Source organism: Esox lucius, chromosome 11 (genome assembly GCF_011004845.1).
Source record: "Esox lucius isolate fEsoLuc1 chromosome 11, fEsoLuc1.pri, whole genome shotgun sequence".
In the NCBI taxonomy this organism is placed as follows: domain Eukaryota; kingdom Metazoa; phylum Chordata; class Actinopteri; order Esociformes; family Esocidae; genus Esox; species Esox lucius.
Window position 1 is genome coordinate 26,113,280 of NC_047579.1, and position 25,793 is coordinate 26,139,072.

General features: G+C 41.9%; 2 protein-coding genes across 2 annotated transcripts; both read left to right on the forward strand.

Moving 5' to 3' along the window:
* The first annotated feature begins 314 nt into the window (after nt 1-314).
* LOC105022925 (ectonucleotide pyrophosphatase/phosphodiesterase family member 7) lies at nt 315-8,504 on the forward strand. The gene is made up of 6 exons (XM_010891699.3): nt 315-638; nt 1,087-1,232; nt 1,350-1,982; nt 3,498-3,726; nt 3,983-4,106; nt 8,045-8,504. The coding sequence occupies exons 1-6, from the start codon at nt 392-394 to the stop codon at nt 8,100-8,102; spliced, it is 1,437 nt and encodes a 478-aa protein (XP_010890001.1). The 5' UTR covers nt 315-391; the 3' UTR covers nt 8,103-8,504.
* Nucleotides 8,505-16,330: 7,826 nt separating this feature from the next.
* Nucleotides 16,331-23,326, forward strand: cbx2 (chromobox homolog 2 (Drosophila Pc class)). Its single transcript, XM_010891700.3, has 5 exons — nt 16,331-16,435; nt 16,522-16,565; nt 17,816-17,881; nt 19,363-19,432; nt 19,538-23,326. Exons 1-5 carry the CDS (start codon nt 16,364-16,366, stop codon nt 20,951-20,953), a joined length of 1,668 nt encoding a protein of 555 aa, XP_010890002.2. The 5' UTR covers nt 16,331-16,363; the 3' UTR covers nt 20,954-23,326.
* The last annotated feature ends 2,467 nt before the right edge of the window (nt 23,327-25,793 follow it).

A 25,793-nucleotide genomic window follows, 5' to 3' on the forward strand; every position in this document is an offset into this window, starting at 1 on the left:
CGATCATGTGTCATCCACACTCAAGGTGAAATCCATGTGTCATTCCCCTTTGTCAGTTATTTACAAGAAACAGAGACACATGAAAGGCAGACAGGATTTTGGATCCGATTCAATATGATGTCCTGCTTTATTATACTTTGCAACAAAATGAGCACAATACCCAGAATTGCAAGGTGATAATACAGTGCATAAAAACATACCCTGCAGAAATGTGCTGAGCAAACATCCACCTAATCATTGGGGAGAGTCGATTGATAAGATAAGCTGATGAAACTTTGCTCAGGTGAACAGGAAACTGGATGGTGTTCAGAGACGTAACCTGGGGTGAAAGCTGGCATGGTCAGACAGTAAGGAATATCCTCTAGGAACAGAACAAAGGGAAAGATCTGCTATGTTGTGGACAGCAAGACTCTGCCTGCTGTTCTTCGTGTCGTCTTTAGGAGTACCAGTGGACCGGTACAGCACCAAAGGTCATCAGAAACTACTTCTCATCTCCTTTGATGGCTTCCGTTGGGACTACGACCGCGACGTGGACACGCCGAATCTGGACACAATGGCGAAGGACGGGGTCAAGGCCAGATATGTGACCCCACCTTTCCTCACCATCACCAGCCCTACGCATTTCACCCTTCTGACAGGTACCTACTGGGGACTGATACCTGTACAAGTGCTCTGCAGGCTGTGAGAGTGCAGTGATTCTTGAAAGGTTCATGTTTATGTCTCACAAATTACAGGATCGCATGTCATTCCCAGTGTAGTTCATAAGAATTGTAAAAGCCACCGGGGAAAAAAAGGGAATGAACTGTAATTGAGAGTGCCAGGGTCCAGCAGCTTTCACAGTTCAGTAAGATGATTATGGTAGAAAAGCCTGAACGAGGAATATCTCTTCTCCTTGATGGAAATACTCATTTTTGACTCTTGAATCATCAGCACCATTTGAAAAAAGTAGTTTTCTTGAAATGAAATTCCTCTAATCTCCGATGTTTGTCTGAAGACCTCGTCCCAGTAGCGTGTAGACACTGAAAGGCTGCACAGGTTTTGTTGCAGACTATTAACAACGACAGATTTGCGATGACCTTTTTTCAGGGCGCTACATTGAGAACCACGGTGTGATCCACAACATGTGGTTTAACATCAGCACCGGTGAGAAACAGCCGTACTACGCCACCCAGTTTAAGAATGAGTGGTGGGACAATGGCAGTCTACCCATTTGGATCACAGCCCAGAGACAGGTCAGAACCGGAGCCAGAGATGGACTTTCATCTAAACATTACTGCATTTGCATTTGCAGTGTGTGTATACACGTGTGTGAAAAACCCCTGTATTCATCCGAAAATGTCTCCACACAGGGCCTGAGGACCGGCTCCCTTCACTTTCCAGGCACGCAACCAAGCTACCAGGGAGAGAGCCAAACCGTGAAGGATGTGGAACCCCGGTTTTACAACTACAAAAATGAAACCAAATGGCGTGAGAACGTAGACAAGGTGATGGACACCTGGTTCGGTGAGATGGACCTGGACTTTGTGTCGCTGTACTTCGGGGAGCCTGATAGCACGGGCCACAAATACGGGCCTGACTCCCCTGAGCGACGGGAGATGGTCAAACAGGTGGACAGAACGGTGGGCTACATTCGCAGCTCGGCTGAACGAAACGGACTCACTGACAGTCTCAACATCATCATCACCGCTGACCACGGAATGAGCAATGTGTACCGCAATGGCCTGGTGAAGGAGATCATCCTGTCCAAGATCCCCGGATTCTCCTTTAGTGATATAGCCTTTCACCTGGTGGATTTTGGGCCCTCTGGGATGTTGCTTCCCAGGAAGGGCATGCTGGATACGGTCTATAAAGCCCTAAAGGGGGCACATCCTCACCTTCATGTCTTCAAGAAGGAGGAGATGCCCAAGCGCCTTCACTTTGCTAACAACAACCGCATCCTACCCATAATTCTCTTCTCGGACCCTGGATATGTCATCAATGGGGTAAATTCACAGAGTTTCGGTTTCATGTTAATGATAGTGTTTTGCTTAAACAAATGACAGTGTTTTTGCCACGTTTTTCGATCACGTACATAACTAATTTCAAGTACACTAAAAAGGAGATGAAGACATACTTAACATTTTGTGAGATTAAGCATGTTTATTGTTGCAAACATTCCAATTTCATGCTTTTATTTGAATGACCAATTAGAGGATTGGCATCAGTGAACATAGTATTAGCCAGAAAGCTGGTTTTAAAATAGCCATGTAGCCCATAAAGTATATTTACAGCCATCTATGTTTTAGTACTTCTATAATGTACAGTATAACCCATCATCCTGCATGCATTATGAGTATTCTGATAACATGCCATATTTCAATAGACTCCAGAAATATTGAAGGAATTACCAAGTTAATTTGGCTTGTAGCGATGGAGAAAATGGAACCTTTTAGACCGGAAACAAGGAATTAAATTCTCATCTTAATACATTACAATTTTAATTAAGTGCATTACCACCTTCCCAGGATAATCCAGGTTTGGCTGATGGCATGCCGAGCTCTCTAATGCTTCATGAAGCTATTCATGCCCCAAAATTCGACATTAGCATTTACATTTGGCTCAACCTGGCTGCCTGCAGCTTTAGAACTGAAAGTGCTACATCACTCCATATTGAGTGATAATCATGAAAGACCAGGTTCCCACTTTTGCATACCAAAGATGGCCACTAACCCACAACACAGCCAACAGTAAAACAGAAACAGCAAAATGACACATTACTTCAAATTCTATACTGACAGTAACCCACCGGGTTACTGATTAAATCTAAACAGTTTTAAACTCATTGGAGGCTAAGATTACAGTAGGGGATTTGGTGCAGTTCAGCTAGACTTCAGTGCAGTGTGTTATCAAAAATCACATGTTTCAAGGTATTTGGCGTGTTCGTTTTATGTCCTGTTTATGGTTCCTTTGTACAGAAACATAAAGAGACACTCCTTTCAGTTTCATCAAATCAACTGTTACGTAGGTTCAGAGGAGGGTTACATAACATATATGCTAATTAGCCTTCCCTTTTCCTGTTCGTCTATATAGACCAGTGCTTTTTCTGTGAACACTGTAAAAGGTTTAAAACGTGACTGTATAATGAACGGTCTGGTGCTGCTCTTACAGTCACAACAGCCATTTACATTTTCGAAGATGTAATCCTTTGTGCGTGAAAGGATTCCCTCTCACCTCAGGTAAACAGCGGTCATTTTAACAGCATGCCATCTAATAATGGGGAACAGGGAAATTCTCCTGTCCCTGTTCTCCTGAGCACTGAGCAGATTTCCTGCTCCAGCAAACATGTCCTTCAGTGGGCCAACATCTCCCTCTGCTGTCCAATAGAGTGCACATCATAGAAACGCACAGACCGGGTCCGGACGTTCCGCTCTCATCATCAATGTGAACTGCACATTGTGATCTTTCATGATTGAATTTCTCAGACTCTCAACGCTGTCGCCTCTTGGCTCTCGTTCCAGTTTTTCCCAGTGCAGACCCACAAGGGTGAGCATGGCTTCGACAACGTGGAAATGGACATGAAGCCCTTCTTCAGGGCTGTGGGGCCGGCATTCCAGAAGAACCTGGAGGTGGGCCCCTTTGAGACAGTGAACATATACCCCTTGATGTGTCACATACTGGGCATCAAGCCTGAGCCCAACGACGGCCACCTGGATGTCACAAAACACATGCTGGTCTCTGCCACAGAGGGTGAGTTTATATCAGGCTAATGACTTTGCACTCCCCATGGCCCTAAAAATGTGTCAGTCCAACACCTGCTCCTTCATTACACAGCCAAAGTCATCTATCTAACATAATGTAGTAACCTGTTCAAATATGCGACACACATCAGAAATGGGAAAATTGGACGAGAAACAGATGTTTTTAACACACAATGAATTGTCATTCAGACATCCATGTGCACAAATCAAATTATGTAAAATGTTCATTATGTCTTATATTTCAGGCCACCCTAAGGACTTCAAATCGAATATCTTTGTTGGATTGGCAGCAGTAGCTGGATTTCTTGTTGTGGTCTTCATAGTGCTTGTGTCGTTTCATGTGTTCAAGAAGAAGACAAATTATACAGGGTATGTTTTTCTGCAAATGTGTACAAATCCATGGGAATTGGGACATTTTAAGGATAATTGCTTGAATTCTGCAAAATATGGAGAAATGTTGTACCTAATGGGTGTTTTCCCCTCGGATATCAATTTGTGAGCTTATAAGCTTGAAATAGACTCGGACCACTAACACATGGTCAGATTTTCTGTTTAAATTCCATTTTGGTTTAAGGGCAAAATTAGTAATGAGGTTTTTATGATTCGGTGTACTTGTAGATATGTAGTTATTTATTTTTTATTAACTAATGCGTTGTAGAGAAAATGCTATAAGTTACTTGTATAAGTACGTACAGCTCTGGAAATAATTCTTTAATCAGCATATTTAAATGTATGGCAGCCATTCCATTCCAGTGTCTCTATAAATTCCAACACAGGCACACCTCATTTTTCTTAATGGGGTACTGATTAGGTGATTACCTGAACCAAATCTAATTTAACGAGGAAAAGTATAAAAAACCACTGCTGTGGTCATCAATAGCCTCTTGAAATAGGGCCAGCTGGATATTGGGTTCAGGTCTGGAGACTGGCTAGGGCACTCCAGGACCTTGAGATGCTTCTTACGGAGCCACTCCTAAGTTGCCCTGGCTGTGTGTTTCGGGTCGTTGTCATGCTGGAAGACCCAGCCACGACCCATCTTCAATGCTCTTACTGAGGGAAGGAGGTTGTTGGCCAAGATCTCACGATACATGGCCCCATCCATCCTCCCCTCAATACGGTGCGGTCGTCCTGTCCTCTTTGCAGAAAAGCATCCCCAAAGAATGATGTTTCCACCTCCATGCTTCACGGTTGGGATGGTGTTCTTGGGGTTGTACTCATCCTTCTTCCTCCAAACACAGCGAGTGGAGTTTAGACCAAAAAGCTCTATTTTTGTCTCAACAGACCACATGACCTTCTCCCATTCCTCCTCTGGATCAGGATATCAATCCATGGCGGCGTAGTGTGTTACTAAGGGTTTTCTTTGAGATTGTGGTCCCAGCTCTCTTCAGGTCATTGACCAGGTCCTGCCGTGTAGTTCTGGGCTGATCCCTTACCTTCCTCATGATCATTGATGCCCCACGAGGTGAGATCTTGCATGGAGACCGAAGGAGATTGACCATCATCTTGAACTTCTTCCATTTTCTAATAATTGCGCCAACAATTGTTGCCTTCTCACCAAGCTGTTTGCCTATTGTCCTGTAGCCCATCCCAGCCTTGTGCAGGTCTACAATTTTATCCTTGATGTCCTTACGTAGCTCTCTGGTCTTGGCCATTGTGGAGAGGTTGGAGTCTTTTGGATTTAGTGTGTGGACAGGTGTCTTTTATACAGGTAACAAGTTCAAGCAGGTGCAGTTAATACAGGTAATGAGTGGAGAACAGGAGGGCTTCTTAGAGAAAAACGAACAGGTCTGTAAGAACCGGAATTCTTACTGGTTGGTAGGTGATCAAATACTTATGTCATGCAATAAAATGCTAAATAATTATTTAAAAATCATACAATGTGATTTTCTGGATTTTTTATTCCGTCTCTCACAGTTGAAGTGTACCGATTATAAAAATTACAGACCTCTATGTGCTTTGTAAAGCACTTTGTGACAACTGCTGTTGTAAAAAGGGCTTTATAAATAAATTTGTTTGATTGATTGTAAGTAGGAAAACCTGCAAAATCGGCAGTGTATCAAATACTTATTCTCCTCACTGTACATACATACATATACATTAATACACACATTAATACAAATATACATACATATACACATATATATACACACACATATATATATATATATATATACATATATTACAGAATTACAATAACATTCAGTTATAGGCACCTATAGTGAAGATGTAATCCCTAAAGATCTGTAAACAAACTAAAAGATTACCATGGGGTAAAAATCTGCCTGAAAGAAATAAAATAAAAGTCTTCTATGTGAATGTTAATACACTTGATGGTCAGGGTAGGTAGTATGGGCTGTCAATTAGGGAAAGAAACTGCATGCTGGCTGAGCTCCGGATTGATCTGTATCGGTTGAAGGCTGATTGTAACCAGTGGGATATTGACTTTGCAGGGGCCTAATTAGAGTAGAATGTTGTAGATAGTTTGCATCAAGTTATATAAGCATTAATGTTTTGGTACTAATTGCTTAAACATGGGCTTGAGGTTACACATGGTCTGCATTTTTGAGACTGGGTGGATGTAATGAAGAATTCTCTAAAAATGACATAGTTAATAGTAGAGAAATTAATTATTGAGAAACAACTCTAGTGGGCATTCTTGCAGTTAGCATGCCAATTGCATGTTCCCAAAACATCAGACATCTGTGGCACTGTGTTGTGTGGCAAAACTGCATATTTTAGAATGGCCTTCTATTGGCACAAGCATAAGGTGCACCTGTGTGATCATGCTGTTTTAATCTACTTTACACCTGTCAGGTGTTTGGATTATCTTGGCAAAGTAGAAGTGATCACCAACAGGGATGTAAGCAAATTTGTTCCATATAAATAAGCGTCTTGTTAATTGTGTTAAAATGTTAGTTCACTATAATTTACAAACATTTTCAAATGTATATAAAAAAGTAAAAAACTGAATTATCTCATTTACATATGTATTCAGACCATTTTTTATGACAGAATTGAGCTCAGGTGCATCTTGTCTTCACTGATCATCCTTGAGATGTTACTACAACTTGATTCAAATCCACCTGTGCAAAAATTATATTAATTGAATATGATTTGGTAAGGCACACACTTGTTTCTAAAAGGTCCCACAGTTTATATTGCATGTCAGAGCAAAACCCCAGCCATTAGGTTGAAGGATCTTTTTGTAGAATTCTGAGACCGGATTGTGTTGAGGCACAGATCTGAGGAAGAGTACAAAAGAATTCTGCAACATTGAAAATCCTCAAGATTACACTGTCCTGCATTTTTCTTAAATGGAAGGAATTTGGAAAAACAAAACCTCTTTCTAGACCTGTCCGCTCAGCAAACAGAGCAATCTAGGGAGTAGGGCCTGGGTCAGGGAGTTGACCAAGAACCCAAAGGTCACACTGAGTGAGCTCCAGACAATCTCTGTAGAACTCCACCAATCAGGCCTTTATGGTAGGGTGGTCAGATGGAAGCTCAGTAAAAGGCATATGGCAGCCCTTGACAGCTTGCCCATGCACCTAAAGGACTGACCATGAGAAGACCATCTGGCCTGATGAAACCAAGATTGAACACTTTAGCTTGAATGCCAAGTGTCACATCTGGAGAAAACCAGGCACCGTTTACCACCTGACAAATAAAATCTCTACCATGAAGCATGGTAGTAGCAGCAGATCATTGATGAAAACCTGCTCTAGAGCACTCAGGACTTCATATGGGGTGAAGGTTCACATTCCAACAGAACAACGACCGTAAAGAACACAGCCAAGACAATCCAGGAGTGACAGACTTGTGAATCTCCTTGACTAGCTCAGCATGAGCCCGGACTCGAACCCGATCGAACATTTCTTCTGAGCCCAAAACAAATGTACGTGCTGCAACATTCCCCATACGACCTGACAAAGCTTGAGAGGATCTGCAGAGAAGAACTGGAGAAACTTCCCAAATACAGGTGTGCTAAGCTTGTAGCATCACACCCATGAAGACTCATGAATATGATATTTCTGCTCTTTTTTTTTTAATCTTCGCCCCAAAAGAAAAGTAGAACGTGGTTTTGCTTGGTCGCTATTGGGTATTGTGTGTAGATTGATGATAATACAATAAAATAATCTATTTAAACCCTTCAGAATAAGGATATAATGTGGACGTGTGAAAGGGTCTGAAACATTTCCAAATACATTGTAGTTGTTTGTGATGCACCAGTAAAAGCCTGTGTTTCTGTGCCTGCTTGCTTGCCAGCCAAGCAAGCAATTGTTGATAATGTGTTGTCTTCTGTGTTGCAGTTCTGAGAAGTCCGTACCTCCAGAGAGCAAAGAGGAGACACACCAAACTCCTCTTTAATAGCCAATGACTGTGGAATTAATAGCCAATGACATCTTGCATTGATAAACAAAGGGGCATCACTGCTCATGGCATGACTGCGGTCGTACTCTGTCCAAGAATGTTTACTACAGACTAATGCATCATCATGTTGACACTAAAACATGATCATAGATATCTGCCATGTTTTTACCCCATTGAATGAAAGAACCTAGGACAATGCTTTAATCATTTGCTCAATTTGAATTGCTCGAAGGCCTGCAACAGGTGGCCCGACTGCAAGTTAATTCATTTTGTAATTTAGTTTAGTTTTTTGTCATAAAAGTGGTTTGTTTTACCATGTAATGTGATTGGTATCAATCAATAAAAGTGTCCATTTCAAGTGAAAAGAGGTCCCTAAAAATGACCTACTATGTCATGTACAGCACGAGTCAATAGTCTGAACACACTCATTCAGGGGTATTTCTTAATTTTTACTCTTTTCCACATCCTAGAATAATAGTGAAGACATCAAAACTATGAAATAACACAAGGATTGATGTAGTAACCAAAAAGTGCTAAACAGATCAAAATACATTTAATATTGTCGATTCTTCAAAGTAGCCTTGATGACAGCTTTGCACAGTAGCCTTGATGACAGCAGGAAAACCTGCAAAATCGGCAGTGTATCAAATAATTATTCTCCCCTCTGTATATTTTGGCACGAATGGTCCCCCTCCTGTGTTTGCATCAGGCCAATGCCCCAGTGACAACCAGTTGCAGTCCTTAAACGCAGCTCAGCAGCTCACCTGCCCTCAGTAAGGCCTCATCAGCGAAAGGCTAAAATGGCCCCTAGGAAAGCAGCACTGGGTAGCAGAGAATGGAGGTACTTTATATATAGAATATAAAGTAACCACCCCCTTGTTCACCTTTGGTTGCCTTACAACCTCAAATGAAAATACAGAAAATGTGACTTTTTCTGGCTTTGTTTACACAGAGTAACCCACAATATCCAAGTAGAAAACATATTTTAAAATACTCTGAAAATGAATTAGAATAAAAACAGGAAAATATGCTATTTGAATTTTACATCATTGTTGCCTCAATGCCTGAAATGTTATCATGTTCATGTTATCATGTTCATGTTATCATGTTCTTGTTATCATGTTCATGTTATCATGTTCATATGATATCATATTCATGTTATCATGTTCATATGTTATCATGTTATCATGTTATCACGTTAGGCATTGAGGCAACTAAAGGTGAACATTTTAAAAGGGGTGGTGACTTTTTAAACCTGCTGTTTTGTAAAAACGGAAGCTTTCTTCTAGCAGCCAGTCCAAATAACTTATTGTCATGGAGGTGGCGAATAATCATAGTTTTAGAGACCTGTTGTCCCTAAGATATAACCCACATCTATAATTCTCCAATTGTGATCCTTGGAGATTTGAAGCCAATGATTGGCACGTTTTTGAATGAAATAGTAAACATTTTCTTCAAACTATTTCCACACAATCAAAGGTTCATATTGTTTTGAGAGAAAGATCAAGCTGATGAACTACATTTTCTCACAGCATTTTGTTCATATTTACCCAGGAAGCCGCTCATTGTGGCCAGTTTTAACACAGAGACACTCTTTTCTGGCCGTTCACTTTTAAGATCATATGGGTTTACCGCGAGAATGGGGGAAAAAGGAATTAAAATTGTATGATTTGGAAGTAATATTTTAATCACAGCACACTACACTGACCACAATTATCTGTGTATGACAATTTTCAAAGATTATTTGTCATATTATCAAAAAACAAATTAGCCAAACAATATATTTTATATGAGTACCTTCAGCGTTAAAAATTATTTAACAGATTTTTCTAAGGTACAATCTTAGTTGGAAAGTTGAACCTTAAAGTGTATTCACTTCATACAACTTAACAAATCAAAGATGTTGCTTTTGGAACAGAAATACTTGCACAAATGACTATTATTGAATAGAGTGGTTGTTCGGTATAATGAATAGCATAAAATCCTCAATACCTACTGTAGGTATCTCTAAAATATTACAATTGTATTCCTAGGCATCACTGATCAAACTTTAGGGGGGTCAAGGTAGCCTAGTGGTAAGGAAGTACTCTCCAAAAGGTCCCTTGTTCAATTCCCCAAGTGAGAGCTGAGTTGTTTTAACCCTCAGCAAGACAGTTAACCTGAATTGCTCCTCTTCTTTTTACCACCTCTGTTGCTTCAGATCTGCCTCATCATCACCACTGTCTTTCCCTATATTAGCCAACTCTGTAGAGCAAATGTTATATGACAACCTAGCTGGTGAACAAATTAAGTGAGTGGCCTGGGGGAGAGGACAATTGTCCACAAGAATGGAAAATGAAGAAAAGTTTTTGCCAATATGGCAGCTAGTGATGAAATGACCTATTCGTAAAATTGGGAATTTGGTTCGACATTAAGCATTTGAATACAGTAGGTTTCCAATTGTGAAACAGCCGTCTGAGGACTGTGGGGAAAGTGATGGGTAGACTTAAAATCATGAAGATTACTTGGAGTGGGCTTGTTTTGTCTCCTTCCTATTGGAGGTTCAGAAAGAGAGTGTGTTGTGTTTGACCCAGGTGGGGTCATTTTTGGTGACCTGTGTTTCATTAGAAGTCCATCATGTAGAAGTCCATCTCGGGTGTAGTTGAAGCACATGCATAAATAGAGTGGTGAATGGAGAGAAAGTTGTAAAAGGTCAACCTGTACTGTTTTTTTGGAGGTTCTACTTACTGAGTTGAAGCTAGGATACATGAATTTACGAGTGAGAGTGATTTTGCCAAACCCATGCAGCACAATCACTGTACATTTTTCAAACATGTTCATGATGTTTGTCGCATAAAAAATCAGAAGCATCCATGCTGTGGTGAAGATATAATAGTGTTCCAAAAGGATGACTCCTGAAATGTTTTTTTTGTTGTGGGCTAGAAGGGTTGATAATGGAACGGATGGTTGGATATCCACATTTCCAACTGATTGAATCACAGTCTGTTTTACTAAAGCACTGCCTCACGATACCAAACTTTCATGTTCACTTCCAGAATGTGCAACATTCCGCATGCAAAAAGCTAGTAAATAAGTGTCACACCTTTTCTGAGCAAAAATTTTGATTACATTAGGCTCCTGTTCAGATCAATATGCTCCAGTAATTTTTGTAATTATTCCTTTTTTTATTTGCTCATGTGTCCTATTGTCATCATATTTCCTCCATTGCGGTTTTGTGGATGAAATCTAATAGCTTACTACATGTACACTCACCTAAAGGATTATTAGGAACACCTGTTCAATTTGTCACGAATGCAATTATCTAATCAACCAATCACATGGCAGTTGCTTCAATGCATTTAGGGGTGTGGTCCTGGTCAAGACAATCTCCTGAACTCCAAACTGAATATAAGAATGGGAAAGAAAGGTGATTTAAGCAATTTTGAGCGTGGCATGGTTGTTGGTGCCAGACGGGCCGGTCTGAGTATTTCACAATCTGCTCAGTTACTGGGATTTCACGCACAACCATTTCTAGGGTTTACAAAGAATGGTGTGAAAAGGGAAAAACATCCAGTATGCGGCAGTCCTGTGGGCGAAAATGCCTTGTTGATGCTAGAGGTCAGAGGAGAATTGGCCAACTGATTCAAGCTGATAGAAGAGCAACTTTGACTGAAATAACTTTGACTCATCTCCACTACAAATAGGAAAAAGAGGCTACAATTTGCACGAGCTCACCACAATTGGACAGTTGAAGACTGGAAGAATGTGGTCTGGTCTGATGAGTCTCGATTTCTGTTGAGACATTCAGATGGTAGAGTCAGAATTTGGCGTAAACAGAATGAGAACATGGATCCATCATGCCTTGTTACCACTGTGCAGGCTGGTGGTGGTGGTGTAATGGTGTGGGGGATGTTTTCTTGGCACACTTTAGGCCCCTTAGTGCCAATTGGGCATGGTTTAAATGCCACGGCCTACCTGAGCATTGTTTCTGACCATGTCCATCCCTTTATGACCACCATGTACCCATCCTCTGATGGCTACTTCCAGCAGGATAATGCACCTTGTCACAAAGCTCGAATCATTTCGATTTGGTTCCTTGAACATGACAATGAGTTCACTGTACTGAAATGGCCCCCACAGTCACCAGATCTCAACCCAATAGAGCATCTTTGGGATGTGGTGGAACGGGAGCATTGTGCCCTGGATGTGCATCCCACAAATCTCCATCAACTGCAAGATGCTATCCTCTCAATATGGGCCAACATTTCCGAAGAATGCTTTCAGCACCTTGTTGAATCAATGCCACATAGAATTAAGGCAGTTCTGAAGGCGAAAGGGGGTCAAACACAGTATTAGTATGGTGTTCCTAATAATCCTTTAGGTGAGTGTATATCCAGGCATTGTATAATGTACAACTTCAGAAAGATGATGAGTATTAATTATCTTGTAATTTATTACATTTCCATTCATTAGCTGACTTATGTTTTAGTATTTTGTCATTAAAATAATAGAAAGATAACTTTTGTGGAATTTGAAGCAACATTTTTATTTAATTAATGCTAAGGTACACAGACACACAGTTGGTACACAGTTACACAGGCACACAGGTACACAGTTACATAGGCACACAGGTACACAGGCACAGTTACACAGGCACACAGTTACAGAGGCACCCAGGCACACAGGTACAAAGGCACACAGTTACACAGGCACACAGGTACACAGTTACATAGGCACACAGGTACACAGGCACAGTTACACAGGCACACAGTTACAGAGGCACCCAGGCACACAGGTACAAAGGCACACAGTTACACAGGCACACAGGTACACAGTTACATAGGCACACAGGTACACAGGCACAGTTACACAGGCACACAGTTACAGAGGCACCCAGGCACACAGGTACAAAGGCACACAGTTACACAGGCACACAGGTACACAGTTACATAGGCACACAGGTACACAGGCACAGTTACACAGGCACACAGTTACAGAGGCACCCAGGCACACAGGTACAAAGGCACACAGTTACACAGGCACACAGTTACAGAGGCACCCAGGCACACAGGTACACAGGCACACAGTTACAGAGGCAACCAGGCACACAGGTACAAAGGCACACAATTACACAGGCACACAGTTACACAGGCACCCAGGCTGATGTTATATGAATATTGACTATCGGTATCAAACAACAATTATCATCTGTTTATCCTTAAAACCCAAAGGTCTGCAAATGATGGGTCTTAATATTACTAAGAAAACTGACTACATCAACATGGAAATTGTCTAAATTCTGCCAGTGTTACTCTGACAACCAAACTGTTACCTGCCAATAACATTTATGTTTTTATGATATTCCTCTTCCCTGCTCATGCCATCTATTTTTCTACACTTTATTTCCAGGTAGTAAATATTCATGAGAGGGCACAGTAAACAAAAACTTTTGAACAGTTTTCCTACTTTAATCAACTGTCAAAACTGTCTTCATACCCTCCCCCTACCCTTGAAACTGCACTTCCTTTTCCTGTACCTTGTACCCGATTGCTAAGCCCATCTGTTATGCAATAATGTACAAACATGCTCCAAACCAAACTGAATCGCCATCATCTGCCAAAATCAACCATAGAAAGTTTCCTCTTCAGGGTGGATATTTACAAAGGAATGTGAATCATACCGTGGTGAAATGAACCAAGCCGGAAAACGCCTATGCCTGTGAGAATGCCTACATGGGGCACCAGAGCCATAAATGAGTCCGTCATGGGGAAGTCTCATGATCAGCAGTGCTGTTTACTCGGATCGCTAATCAATGATCAGTAATGTACCAACGACGTAGCTGCAATGAGCAACGAGAGTGGTTTGTCAACATGAGAGGCCACATCAAACACCGCCTTAGTGCGTCGCTCACTACACCGAGACGCACAGGCCAGCAAAAGGCTGAACGATGTCCTGGGCACTGTCATCAAGATGGTTAATTGCATCAAGGCTGGGGCACTCAGTCACCGTCTGTTCACTGTGCTGTGTGGAGAGATTAGGATTTGAAGACCTGCAAACCCATCTATGGACATTATTATTGTATCTTGAGTGTAGTTCTAATGGGAAATGCGAATTATTTAATTGTTAATATTTTAAGAAATGTATCAGGGATTTAACAGCCTAAGACAATTTTTGGTGCATTTGCAAAAGTCCTAATGTCATGGTTACATTAAAGGGATGATTAATGCCCGTCTTATATTTTTGGTTTTATATTTCCAGGTGTTTCATCCAATTAGAAGCCAGACAAGGGAGACAAATCATGTCCAGAGCTTCAATTAAAAGGTTATATACCAATCAATTCATCAACTGTCAATTTTCACCACTTTAGTTCATACTGCCCTGTCCAAAAACATGGTGGGGATTTGCTTCTGCCACCATCAGGATATTTAACATTTTCAGGACTTTTCCCCCACTCACTGTCTCTTTAGGAGCATTGGTGTTCCAGATATACCCATCTTCAAATCTATGACATGTTATTTTATTCACAAGTATTCAAAATCATTGTTGACATTAGCAGGGCATAATATTTCAATGTTAGTATATAAAAATAAAATACAAATTAACAAACTGAACAATGTTTTTATAGAAATGTGGCATTTTTCATACTGAACGTTTAACAGGCACAGCTTGGATGTAACTCCACAAGCAAAAGTAGCCAACCGGACTGGTGGTGCTAAAGTTCATCAGTACACCACCCAATCGTACATTAGAGATGAACGATTTCTTGTTAAAAAACGACTGATAGCATTAAGCTTAACTACAACAAGTACTCTAAAAAGCAAGCAATGCTACACTTCTCTCTGATTTAACTTATTATGCTAGTGCGTTAGCTCCAGTGTGTTTTCTCTTCAGGTGCATCATGCTCCCATGAGATGCTAGTCAGTTTTGAAAAAGAAATTATTAAAGCAAAGTAAAATTACTGCAATACTTGAATAGTATAGCAGTAATTGAGCATCAACCTTCAACTACTAAGATTATACCTTACAAAAATGTATTGCTTCAAGTATATACATAACACACATATATTGGCCAATTGACATGCCTCGAAAGATTGACTACAGATTTTGTTGTCAATTTTGTGCATTTTGATACCAATATCAGCTTTAAATCAGAACATTTTACTTTTTCCCCCAGAGTCCCCTGTGTCCTCAGCTGTACCTATGTAGCTATATCATGTATAAGAGCCATGATGAATACAGCTGGAAAAGCAGGTCAGTGTAGCAATCACAACTGCAGTGGCCAGAGGCAACTGATAGGAAAGATGATGGTTTAGGTGACCAAGACAAACCGATAGCTATTTTAATTGAGCACTGGCAGTATCTGCTGTGGCAGGCAGAAGGTTCAATCAACCTACATTTCTCCTATTGTCTTTCTATTGTGTTTGTCTGAAAAATATAAATTCCTATTTGATTTGAAAAAATATACTTATATTAATTTGTATTTGTCAGACATTAAAATTAAGCAATTGAGTAGAAAAATAATTTGAATGATCTATTAATGGTCAAATATCTCAATGTTCATCTCAAAGTGTATCAGGATTTGAGCTTTGATAGCTTCCACGAAACACTGGCAATTCCACTTTAGTGAGTAAATAAAAGGTGCTCACAGGTACAGGGGGGGGGGGGGGTCCTAGTCCACCCCTGGTCACCTGTGAGATAGACAGAAATATATATTTATTTTCATTTTGCTACATAATTTAGCAAGCATATTACGTTGGCATTAGCAAGGTTGGCAAAAAAACACTACGTCTCCAGATATACGAGTAACTCGCCATCCTACCTTGACCACGGACATTCCCCCTACTTGTTGATTACGTTTACATGAAAGTGCATGAGGGCGCCTGAATGTCCACTCCATGCCTAGTGTAAACTACGCCCACTGAAACATAAAGCGGTCGATATGCCGTGTTTTTAGGGAGACCCTTGTTGAACAGTGCAGGAGACCGCCCCCCAAAATATGTAATTGCCTTATATACGATTAGACGTTTCTATTAGGCCTGCTAAATTAGGCTACTGAAAGAGTGTTACAATTATAATAAAATAATAGATACAGATTTTCCCGGGGAAAATATTTAAAAAAAAAAAATCTGCAATATGATTACGCGAGGTGATTGGTCACACATCAAGCTGTGACGTTTACACGGACGGTATCTGCCAAGGGACAAACTTTGTGAATGCGTTTTCTTTCCGCCCTCTTTTCCATTCTTTTCATAAAAGACTTTAGAGTAGGCAACAGCGGACATGGAGGAATTGAGCGCTGTAGGAGAACAGGTTTTCGATGCTGAATGCATCCTTAACAAAAGATTAAGAAAGGTTCGTGGTAAAATGTATTGCTCTCATACCAACAAAAATATTAGCTTACCACAGTTTGCAAACATTACGCGTCTATGTTTTCGCAGGGAAAGTTGGAGTTTCTCGTGAAGTGGAGGGGATGGTCGTCCAAGTAAGTACAAGTGGTGCTGCAGCTGCGAGGGCAACCTCAAACAATGAAAACAACAACAACGTGTAGCTTGTTGCTTCACTGCTGTAGTAAAGATTATACAACTTGTTTTGTGTTTTATCACTTACATTTCCACTCTATCATCGAAATATATAGCCCCTATATAGATAAACATGCTGCTTGGAAAAAGCGATAAATACAGATATTACGCGATCTGGTTGTACGGTAGTCTGTTATTTTTGTTGGAATTGATGTTAGTAAATTAACATAGATATTAACAAATATATTATTTTTAATGATCATTTCGTATTAACTACATCTGCTAGTTTGTTTGTTTTACGTTTTCAATAATAAGGCAACAAAACCTAGGCTATTGACACGGACTTAAATCGGATCTACAACTAATGGCCTATTAATCAGTTTTTTTTATTATTTATTCATTAAGATATTACAAACATAATTTGATAGATGTTTGAGTAGGGAGTCACCCTCCAATAAAACATTTTTTATTTGGTAAACCTGCCTGGTACTTGTATTTCTTTTGTGTGTATGTTAATGTTTTCTCTAGTTGTTGCATAGCGTTAAAATAAATACTAGTGTATATATTTAATTAACGTGTTTCCACGTTTCTCGAGCACTCCGGCTGCCTGTGCGTACTTACCCTCTGACATGCACGTTTACTTGTCACAGTTGCCATTTTTGTTGTTGCCCGTTACTTTGTTGCAATTAATCCCATCATCAATGGGAATTCAGTTTTTTCTCAATGGGTTCTTAACCAACATCCATACATTGCTGTCAGCGCTACCGAATTGGTTAAATTCCGATCTTTCAATTTAGGTAGACTAAGCTACTTGTTGTGAAATTAACACTGAAGTGGCAGATGGAAATGATCATGTGCTTGCCGATCCAGCCTTATGCTATATCAACTCATGATTTGCCCTGGTGTCTGTATCCTGTAAACAGGCGGCAGATCCTACACACTTGGCTTAAAATAAACGTTTCAGTTCTTCTCATCTTCTAGCTTTGCTGTGTGGTTAAGCCTCCCACTCACAGGTCTTTAAATTTGCCTCCTATCTCTACACATTCACTAGGTTAGGTTACACTAGGCCTACATTCCATTTGTGGTATGCTATTGTCAAATCAGTGCAATATGTATCATCTATCCTCCTCTTTTATAGAGAAGTGTCAACTGCAAATGTGGACATGTGAAGTGATTACAGTGTGTTGATGGTTGTATGTTCCCTATGCTTCAGGCACAATAGCTGGGAGCCCCAAGAGAACATCCTCGACCCAAGATTGCTGGCTGCATTTACCAAGAGGTGTGTTTCTCTTTGTCACTATAACCAAACAATGCCCCCTGAAACAGTCCAGCAGACGTTAGTGGTGTACTGTTCAAGTCATTGTGGAGCCCACAGATATGCATACAATCTTTGTTTTCCAGCTGTAAGCACCTCAATTAGACTTTTTGGGATATTCTTTTTTTTGTTTTTTTTGTTTGTTCAAGCTTTCAAGATGTTTTTATGGTTACACTGTTCATTATGCATTCAAAACAAATGTGCTTAAAATGTGTTGTATTGGGAAGCCTTGAAATGTATGTGTTTACAGGAGGCATGTAAGTGTGTGTCTAATGTACATTTGTTGTTAGAAAACCGTGCTACAGTAGCACATGGTGCAGGAAATGAGATGGTGGAACATTAATGCAAAAAAAAAAAAAAGGAACCAACTTTCCAAAAGTGAAAGTGAGTGAATTTTTCTCATGAGCATCTGGGGAATTTCATTTTTAACTGCGGATTAGTTAGTGCCAAGCATCGTACGGCCAGACCGCTTTGAAAGATGGGTAACTGTCTGAGTTGCCATGAGCACAGTCCATGTTACAAGTCTTGCGTCCCAGTGAATATCGTCTTGTTACCAGACACCTCAGTCCAAATGTGTGGAAGGTCTGGTGGAATGTTATGTAAAACTTGGCCTTCATAAGCCAATAAGATACTTGTCAGAAATGTTTGACTTATAGGCATTGGTTTAGTCTACCAGCCAATCATCTCCTACACCACCTTCCCCCACATGTCTTGCGCACTCACTACACTGTAATGCTGTTGTGGGATTGCTGAGCTTACAGCGCAGCTGAGCTTTCTTGATACAGCACAAACTCTGGGCAGAACAAGCAGTTACTGTTTTATTCAGAAGTGTTACTTGCAATAGAATACTGTTACCACCATTTCTAACAGGCTCATTACAGGAACATTGTTTCTAGGCAACAAAATGGTTATCATCTTTTTTTTTCTTATAGGAAGTGTCTGGCTCAAGCAGGACTGCATGTAATGGACATGTTTGGTTTGCAATATCAGGGATATTGCTTTATTTGGAGCCACGTCTTGCTCTAATTAGCCAAAATCATGAATGATACAGTGAACCTCAAATGTTTTTTTGTTTTTTTTGCCTGGCTTCTGCTCTGTGCAGTAGCCCGGGGATTCTGTTTTTATAACGACTGTTGGAACATATTGTACTTTTTCTAGACACCCATTGCATTTTACATAATATGAGGGAAGCTCCCTTCAACCACCACCAAGGTGTTTCGCCCACATGGGTGATGCACTGTGACCAATATGTCCGGGACAGTCACCACATGTCAGTTATGAGGTTGAGCTGGGGGTTTATTTGAAAATTACTAATGATGTGTTGTTTTGGTGGTCATGAGGGAAAGGGGCCCAGCCTGTTAATAGAATAGCCTCAAAACTCATGACTTTAATGCCTCATGACTTCTCCTTTATGTTAAAGATGTTTCTATATTTTGTTTTTACAGTGAACAAGAAAAGGAAATTCTGAATGGCAAGAGAGGGAAAAGGCCGCGAGGCAGACCTCGAAAAGTTGTGGTATGTTTGTTTTCTATTCAGGACGTAAAAAAAAAAAAATGGTGATATATTCTAACAAACGTGTGATAAGTGAACGTTACATCACTTGTCTCTTCCTCAATTCAGGAAACTGTGCCTGAAGTGTCAAAGTCAAGCAGCTCTTCCTCGTCCTCGTCGTCGTCGTCTGGTTCGTCGTCGTCTTCGTCTTCATCATCCTCCTCCTCGTCAGACGATGACGATGATACAGACGAAGAAAGAAAGGCAAAGCCGGGTCCTCGAACACGAGAGCTCCACCCCGTCCCTCAAAAGAAAGCACAGATCATCGTGGCCAAGCCTGAGCCCCCAAGGAAGAAGAGAGGCAGGAGAGCCCTGCCTGCTGAGATGAAGGCCATCCAACAGAACAAGGGCCAGCGCAAGATTATAAAGACTGTTTCCAAAGACTCCCCTTCAGACTCCCGAGTTGGAATCAAGAAACCCCTACACCCAGCCAGCTTCACTTTCATGGGGTTGAACAGCAGAGGCCCTCTGGGTGCCCCTGGCAGAAGTTCCCTTCCGCATGGTGGGGCTACTAAAAGCTTGCTGAGCACTACAGGTGCCGGCCGGTCAAATACGTCCCCCTCTGTTAACCAGAGATCCCACCAGAGCAAGAGTCAAGCGTCTGATTTCAAACTGTCCGTCTCTGATGTGGGCAGCGGATCAGGTCTGGACTTGAAAGCCACCTTGAGCAAATTGCCCGGAGTAGCAGCGTTGAATTTGCATAACCCCAAGCACACAACCAGCAGTGGTCAGCCACCGCTGGGTTCCCCCAACGGGCTGAAGAAACCAGATGCCTCTAGGCAGACCGCGCTGAACCGGGTGGCCACGAATCCACCTGCACTTCCATTCCCCGGTCCTAAAGGCCCGTCAAACCAAGCTGCCAACCTTCAGGCCCTAAACCCGCAGGGTGTGAACCCTCCAGCCCAGGGCAGCAGTGCTCCGGACAGCGGCGCCATGCCGGTGTCGAACCTGCGGAGTGCCGCCAACCCAGCGCGGAAAGCCGCGACCGGTCAGTGTGGTCAAGAGCCGAGTCCTGTACAGTGTCAGGCCATGCCTGGCGGACAACAGCCCAGAAAGAACAAGCCGGGAGTTGACAAGCTCAAACTGGATGAGACCAGCGAGGTAGGTGCCGCGGCGGAGAGGCAGTCCACGACAAGAGCCCAAGGGAGGGCGGAGAAGGGTGGCGTCCAGAACCCCCCCTCGGAGGCCAGGGTCATGGAGGGCAAGCGGGAGAGATCTACATCCAAAGATGGCGGGAAACAGGCCAAGGTCCTGAGTGAGATGAGCACCGGCGAGGAGGAGAGCACCTCGGACTCTGACCAAGACTCCCCGTACCCGAGCAACGGTCGGGACTTGTCCATCTCCGTCCAGGCGGGCCAGGACTGGAAGCCCACGCGCAGTCTCATTGAGCACGTGTTCGTCACCGACGTCACCGCCAACCTGGTCACGGTCACAGTTAAGGAGTCCCCCACCAGCGTGGGCTTCTTCAACATCCGGAACTATTGACCGAATTCAGGTCATCGAGCGGGCCCGGCCGAGGGGTCGCCAAGTGGAGTGCAGAGGCCTTGAAGGAAGTCGATAAGCTAGAGCCATGTTAACGCACAGACTGTACGTTTTCCCGCTTCTCTTAGAATTTGCTCGTCTGAAATTTACAGGCTCACATTTTCATTGTTAGTCACGCCATTTCAATTGTTATATATTGTTCACATTAGAAAAAAAAACAAGCTAATCAGCTGGAGAAACGATTCAGGGCCAGGCGTAAACTAGTGGTAGCTATTTTTGTAAGCCATCCAAACATTTGATTATAGGCCATTTTAAAAATGCATCACAATACTAGGCTACTAGTCCGTTTAGGGTGTTTAGAACATTGGATTTCAATGTTAGAGTACAAAGCAGCCATGGAACTCTAAGGGGTACATTTAGTTATAGGTTTGCTACCTCCTGTTGATTCCGGCAGTGTATCCAATGTTTTGTAAGATCTTGGCAAAAACAAGCTTGGGATGACTGTTTGTAAAGAATTGAAGCAGTTACTGTCAATTTCACAATTCACGTTAGTGTTCAGCGCTGTAGTTTTATGAAGTGTAAAACTGAAACAAATGGACCAATAATACTGAAACTACCTATGGAAACTTCTTTGTTCCGCTATGAGTGTTTCAGTTCCGGGACTACCTCTGGCTCTTAAAGCTACTACATTATCAGAGTCGGAAAGGCAAACCCGGTTTGAGCACTGAGCACCAAGTTACTTAATCAGTTAAAAAGGAGTTTAATTCCTCAGCGCAGCCAGTCTATCAGAGGAGTGTTCCAGCTAGACTAGAGTATGGGGGAGGAAGATACACTATCTGTGTTCCCTGGTGCTCAGATAACGGCGGTTACTGATAGAGGGTACCCCTTCTACTCCTCCACATCCCCTCTGCAACGTTCACCAGCAACTGTATTCCAGTCAAACTTAGGGCTGTAATGGACGAGCCCAGTTAGCGAATGCCGATATTGAGATGGCCCGATGATGGACGGCACACCTGATGCTGCTCCTTCCCTTGCCCAGTCAGTCACCCCCACCCCCCTTTTTTTGTGTGTGCCTTTTGTTAGCAGCGATGGTGCACGCTGTGGGACGACACAACTAAGGGAAGGGAGACTGAGAAAGTCCAGCAATGAACTAACTGGGCACCGGTGCCTTTCCCTTCTTGTTTTGCGACCTGGTTTTAAAGTGGTAGGTTCATGTTGAAATGCTGGATACGTTCTTTACCCGCTTGTGCGCACAAGCAAACAGTCACGCCACAATCTCCTTTCACGCGCCTGCTGGGCTCAGAGACTCATAATAGAGTAGGCTATGCTACCCCACCCCCACCCCGAATTAAAGTAATATTTGAATAGAGAAGAAACACAACAATGTGCTACTTTCTTTCTGCTCTGTAGAGTGTTCAACCACAGCACTTCAGCCCAACTCCTCACTATAATCATACTTAGTAAACTGCTTTTCATTATGTTGAAATGTTTCCATGCAGATGCATAGCGTGTTTTTTGTTTTTTTTTACGTGCGGTTGTATTATGCTGTAGCCTATGTGGTAGTGTCATTGTTTACAAACACAACTAAATGTATTTTGGTGTAAATTGTGGAGGGAGTTCACGGTTTAGTTATTTGTGATTTGCCCCTAATACAGATCAGAGAACCTAGGCATTCGCCAGACATGTTTACTAACTAGATGGGATTGGCGGTTTTAAGTGGTTGTTTTCAGTTTTTTTCAGTGGTTTCTGTATTTTTTTAATTTTATTTTTTCTTTATGATCGCTAGATGCCTTAAACACTTAATGGTTATCTGGACCTTGGGATTTATGAATTTTCACTGAAATATGTTCATATGCAAACATTAGTGCCCGGATGAATCAAAAGCCAAAGTGATGGCAGAAAACCTGAGAATGAAGTTCTGAATGAAGACTAGATTTTTGATGGTGCTCTTTGGTGCAAGTGCCTTAGTAGGTGAGAAATGACTCTCTACAGGGTTTCTAAAAGCCTTTTGACTGTTGATGGGGTTCACGTTCCTTGGGAATTGAGGCAGGGTGGGATGATGGGGGAGTTAAAACTGGATTGTTTTTAAATGTTTCATTTTTTTGACGTTTGCTGGAGCCAGACTATTCCTGTATCTTGTTGTTGTTTTCCTCTCTGCATTTCGTAAAACTGTCAAATGAGGGACTGAGTAAAGGTATAAAAGTTGTTGGCCTGTTGTCTTACATATTTGTACAATTCTTTTGATATACTAACCGTTTCACCAGAAGGCTGTATTCTTCAAACTATTTATTTAAATGAGGTCTTCAGGATAGGACAATGTCACAATTCTTTGTATTGTGCCTGTTGTCATGATATTAACCTTAATAAATAGTACTTTCTTAATAACTATTCTAATTTCATTTTTTATTGATCTTGTAAGAGATTCAGCTTCACCATTAATTCATACTGCCAATTCAAGTCTGTTTTTTTCCCCCTCATTCTTCCTTGGAATTAGAAATTCTGCAGACCCATTGAAGTTGTTAATCTGAATTTTATTTGTGTGTGTGTGTGACAAAAACTTTGTAGAAAACATTGCTTATTACAGATGCCTACTGAAAACAACGCAGTAATTAATTCAGCCACTAGATGTTGCCGTTGCATTTTAAACCAAAGGCCCATCTGAATGGGGTACAGTGTTTCCCTCCATGTTAATGTGACAGATTGAAGGGTTAAGCCTAGTCGAGGTGTGGGCCATCACAGCCATGGGGCTTTAGGGGTCTTGCTGATTCATTTAAAAAGCACTTACACCCGTTGCTCCCTCCAACAGGTTATATAACTATTCCTGTTTGGATGCTAATTGATCCGATAGGAAATACGGAAATATTCCACATCCCCCAGGTGGTCGCAGCGTTCTGAAGTGGTCTTTTCAGGGACCAAGCGCGTGGTTACAGTCCAGATGAGAGTATCACCTTGATCATGCTGGGAAGCTCCATTGGCCGGCAACACCCCCCCCCCCCCTTTACATTTTCATCACAGTTCACTACTTGGCTTTGGTTTGACCTTTTACAGCAGTGTAGAGACATGTTATCGACCTTTATGTTGTCTGTCTCATCTGTCCAACATCGAATAATGGAGGGAAGTCCATTATTCGAATAGCAGTGAAAATTGCTTGAAAAGGCAAGGGATTTCAATATGATTGAGGGTGCCTCAGTCTCTCTCAGCCCCCCGGGCCCAAAGCCTTGGTGTTACCTTCAACCCCACGCTCTCATCTGAGTGTCACATGAAGAACATTAGACGGTCTCCTTCAATTACCAATGACCCAACGGAAAGAAGGAAAACCGAGACGCACATTTGTGACAAGCCGACTGGACTAACTTTTACACACTATTCCATGGAATTCATGCAGATCCCTACAAATACTTGCTTCAGAACTCCAGCCCTGAGCAGAGTTAAATCTCTCCACACACAATCCTTGAGACACATCATACATAGAACAGCACTGGATCTCTGTCAAAGACTGGATTGATCTAAGACTCTCCTGATAGCTTCCAAACACCAGACTCCACTTACCTCTGGAGCCTCCAGCAGCCAGACCAAGGTTCTTTATTGATGACTGAGGTCAGAAAAAAACCTGATACACCGATTTATTTTATAATGAAGTGTTTTTAATGTCCAGATTTGACCAACTTTCAGTTCTTCAAACTTTAACAAATGGCAACCGGTATGATTTCAAATGCGTCTTGGATACTGCAATGAAGAAAAAGAAAAAACACATTCAGTAGTGTATATAACAACTAATTGTCTGGTATCTGAAAGACGTCATTGTCTTTGGAGTTTAACTTGCGCTACGACTTTGTTTGCACTCCTGAAACACTTTATCAACGCACATACAATCACACAGGGTGGACATTCAAATATGGTTGTATCCACAGGCTTACTGAATTCAATCAACATAACGCTCTGGTTCGTTAACTGCAGGAGCATGTCACTTGAGGAAATCACAGCCGCTCCAGCATGAAACCATTGGGGGTTAACGTTACATTAGACATCTCCAGCCGAGTTTCACCTCAGTCTACTGGTTTGCCTACCGCTATCATCCCCTGAGTGGACAGAGTCCCACTTGACCCGCGGGTGGCATGTGACCTGAAGCCGTGACTGATAAGCAGTGTTTTCTGTGTTCTCTGTTCCACTTCAGATATGGATTGGGGAGGTCAGACGGGGGTGGTTTTCCTGGAGAGTTGCCTTTCAAACGGTGAATGCGGTTGCACGCGTCTACTTACCCAGAGTCACCGGGACTTCATGGTCCATACGTCTTGGTGAATACATAACCGGGACTTCATGGTCCATACGTTTTGGTGAATACATAACTGGGACTTCATGGTCCATACGTCTTGGTGAATACATAACCGGGACTTCATGGTCCATACGTCTTGGTGAATACATAACCGGGACTTCATGGTCCATACGTCTTGGTGAATACATAACCGGGACTTCATGGTCCATACGTCTTGGTGAATACATAACCGGGACTTCATGGTCCATAGGTCTTGGTGAATACATAACCGGGACTTCATGGTCCAAACGTTTTGGTGAATACATAACTGGGACTTCATGGTCCATACGTCTTGGTGAATACATAACTGGGACTTCATGGTCCATACGTCTTGGTGAATACATAACCGGGACTTCATGGTCCATACGTCTTGTTGAATACATAACCGGGACTTCATGGTCCATACGTCTTGGTGAATACATAACCGGGACTTCATGGTCCATACGTCTTGGTGAATACATAACCGGGACTTCATGGTCCATAGGTCTTGGTGAATACATAACCGGGACTTCATGGTCCAAACGTTTTGGT

Bases quoted from the DNA above. Each gene is read 5' to 3' on its own strand.
- LOC105022925 (XM_010891699.3), top strand. From the start codon at position 392: ATGTTGTGGACAGCAAGACTCTGCCTGCTGTTCTTCGTGTCGTCTTTA. The intron at 3,727-3,982 runs GTGAGTTTATAT...CTTATATTTCAG, and splicing joins GCTGGTCTCTGCCACAGAGG to GCCACCCTAAGGACTTCAAA. The intron at 4,107-8,044 runs GTATGTTTTTCT...TCTGTGTTGCAG, and splicing joins AAGAAGACAAATTATACAGG to TTCTGAGAAGTCCGTACCTC.
- cbx2 (XM_010891700.3), top strand. From the start codon at position 16,364: ATGGAGGAATTGAGCGCTGTAGGAGAACAGGTTTTCGATGCTGAATGC. The intron at 16,436-16,521 runs GTTCGTGGTAAA...ATGTTTTCGCAG, and splicing joins TTAACAAAAGATTAAGAAAG to GGAAAGTTGGAGTTTCTCGT. The intron at 17,882-19,362 runs GTGTGTTTCTCT...TTGTTTTTACAG, and splicing joins CTGGCTGCATTTACCAAGAG to TGAACAAGAAAAGGAAATTC.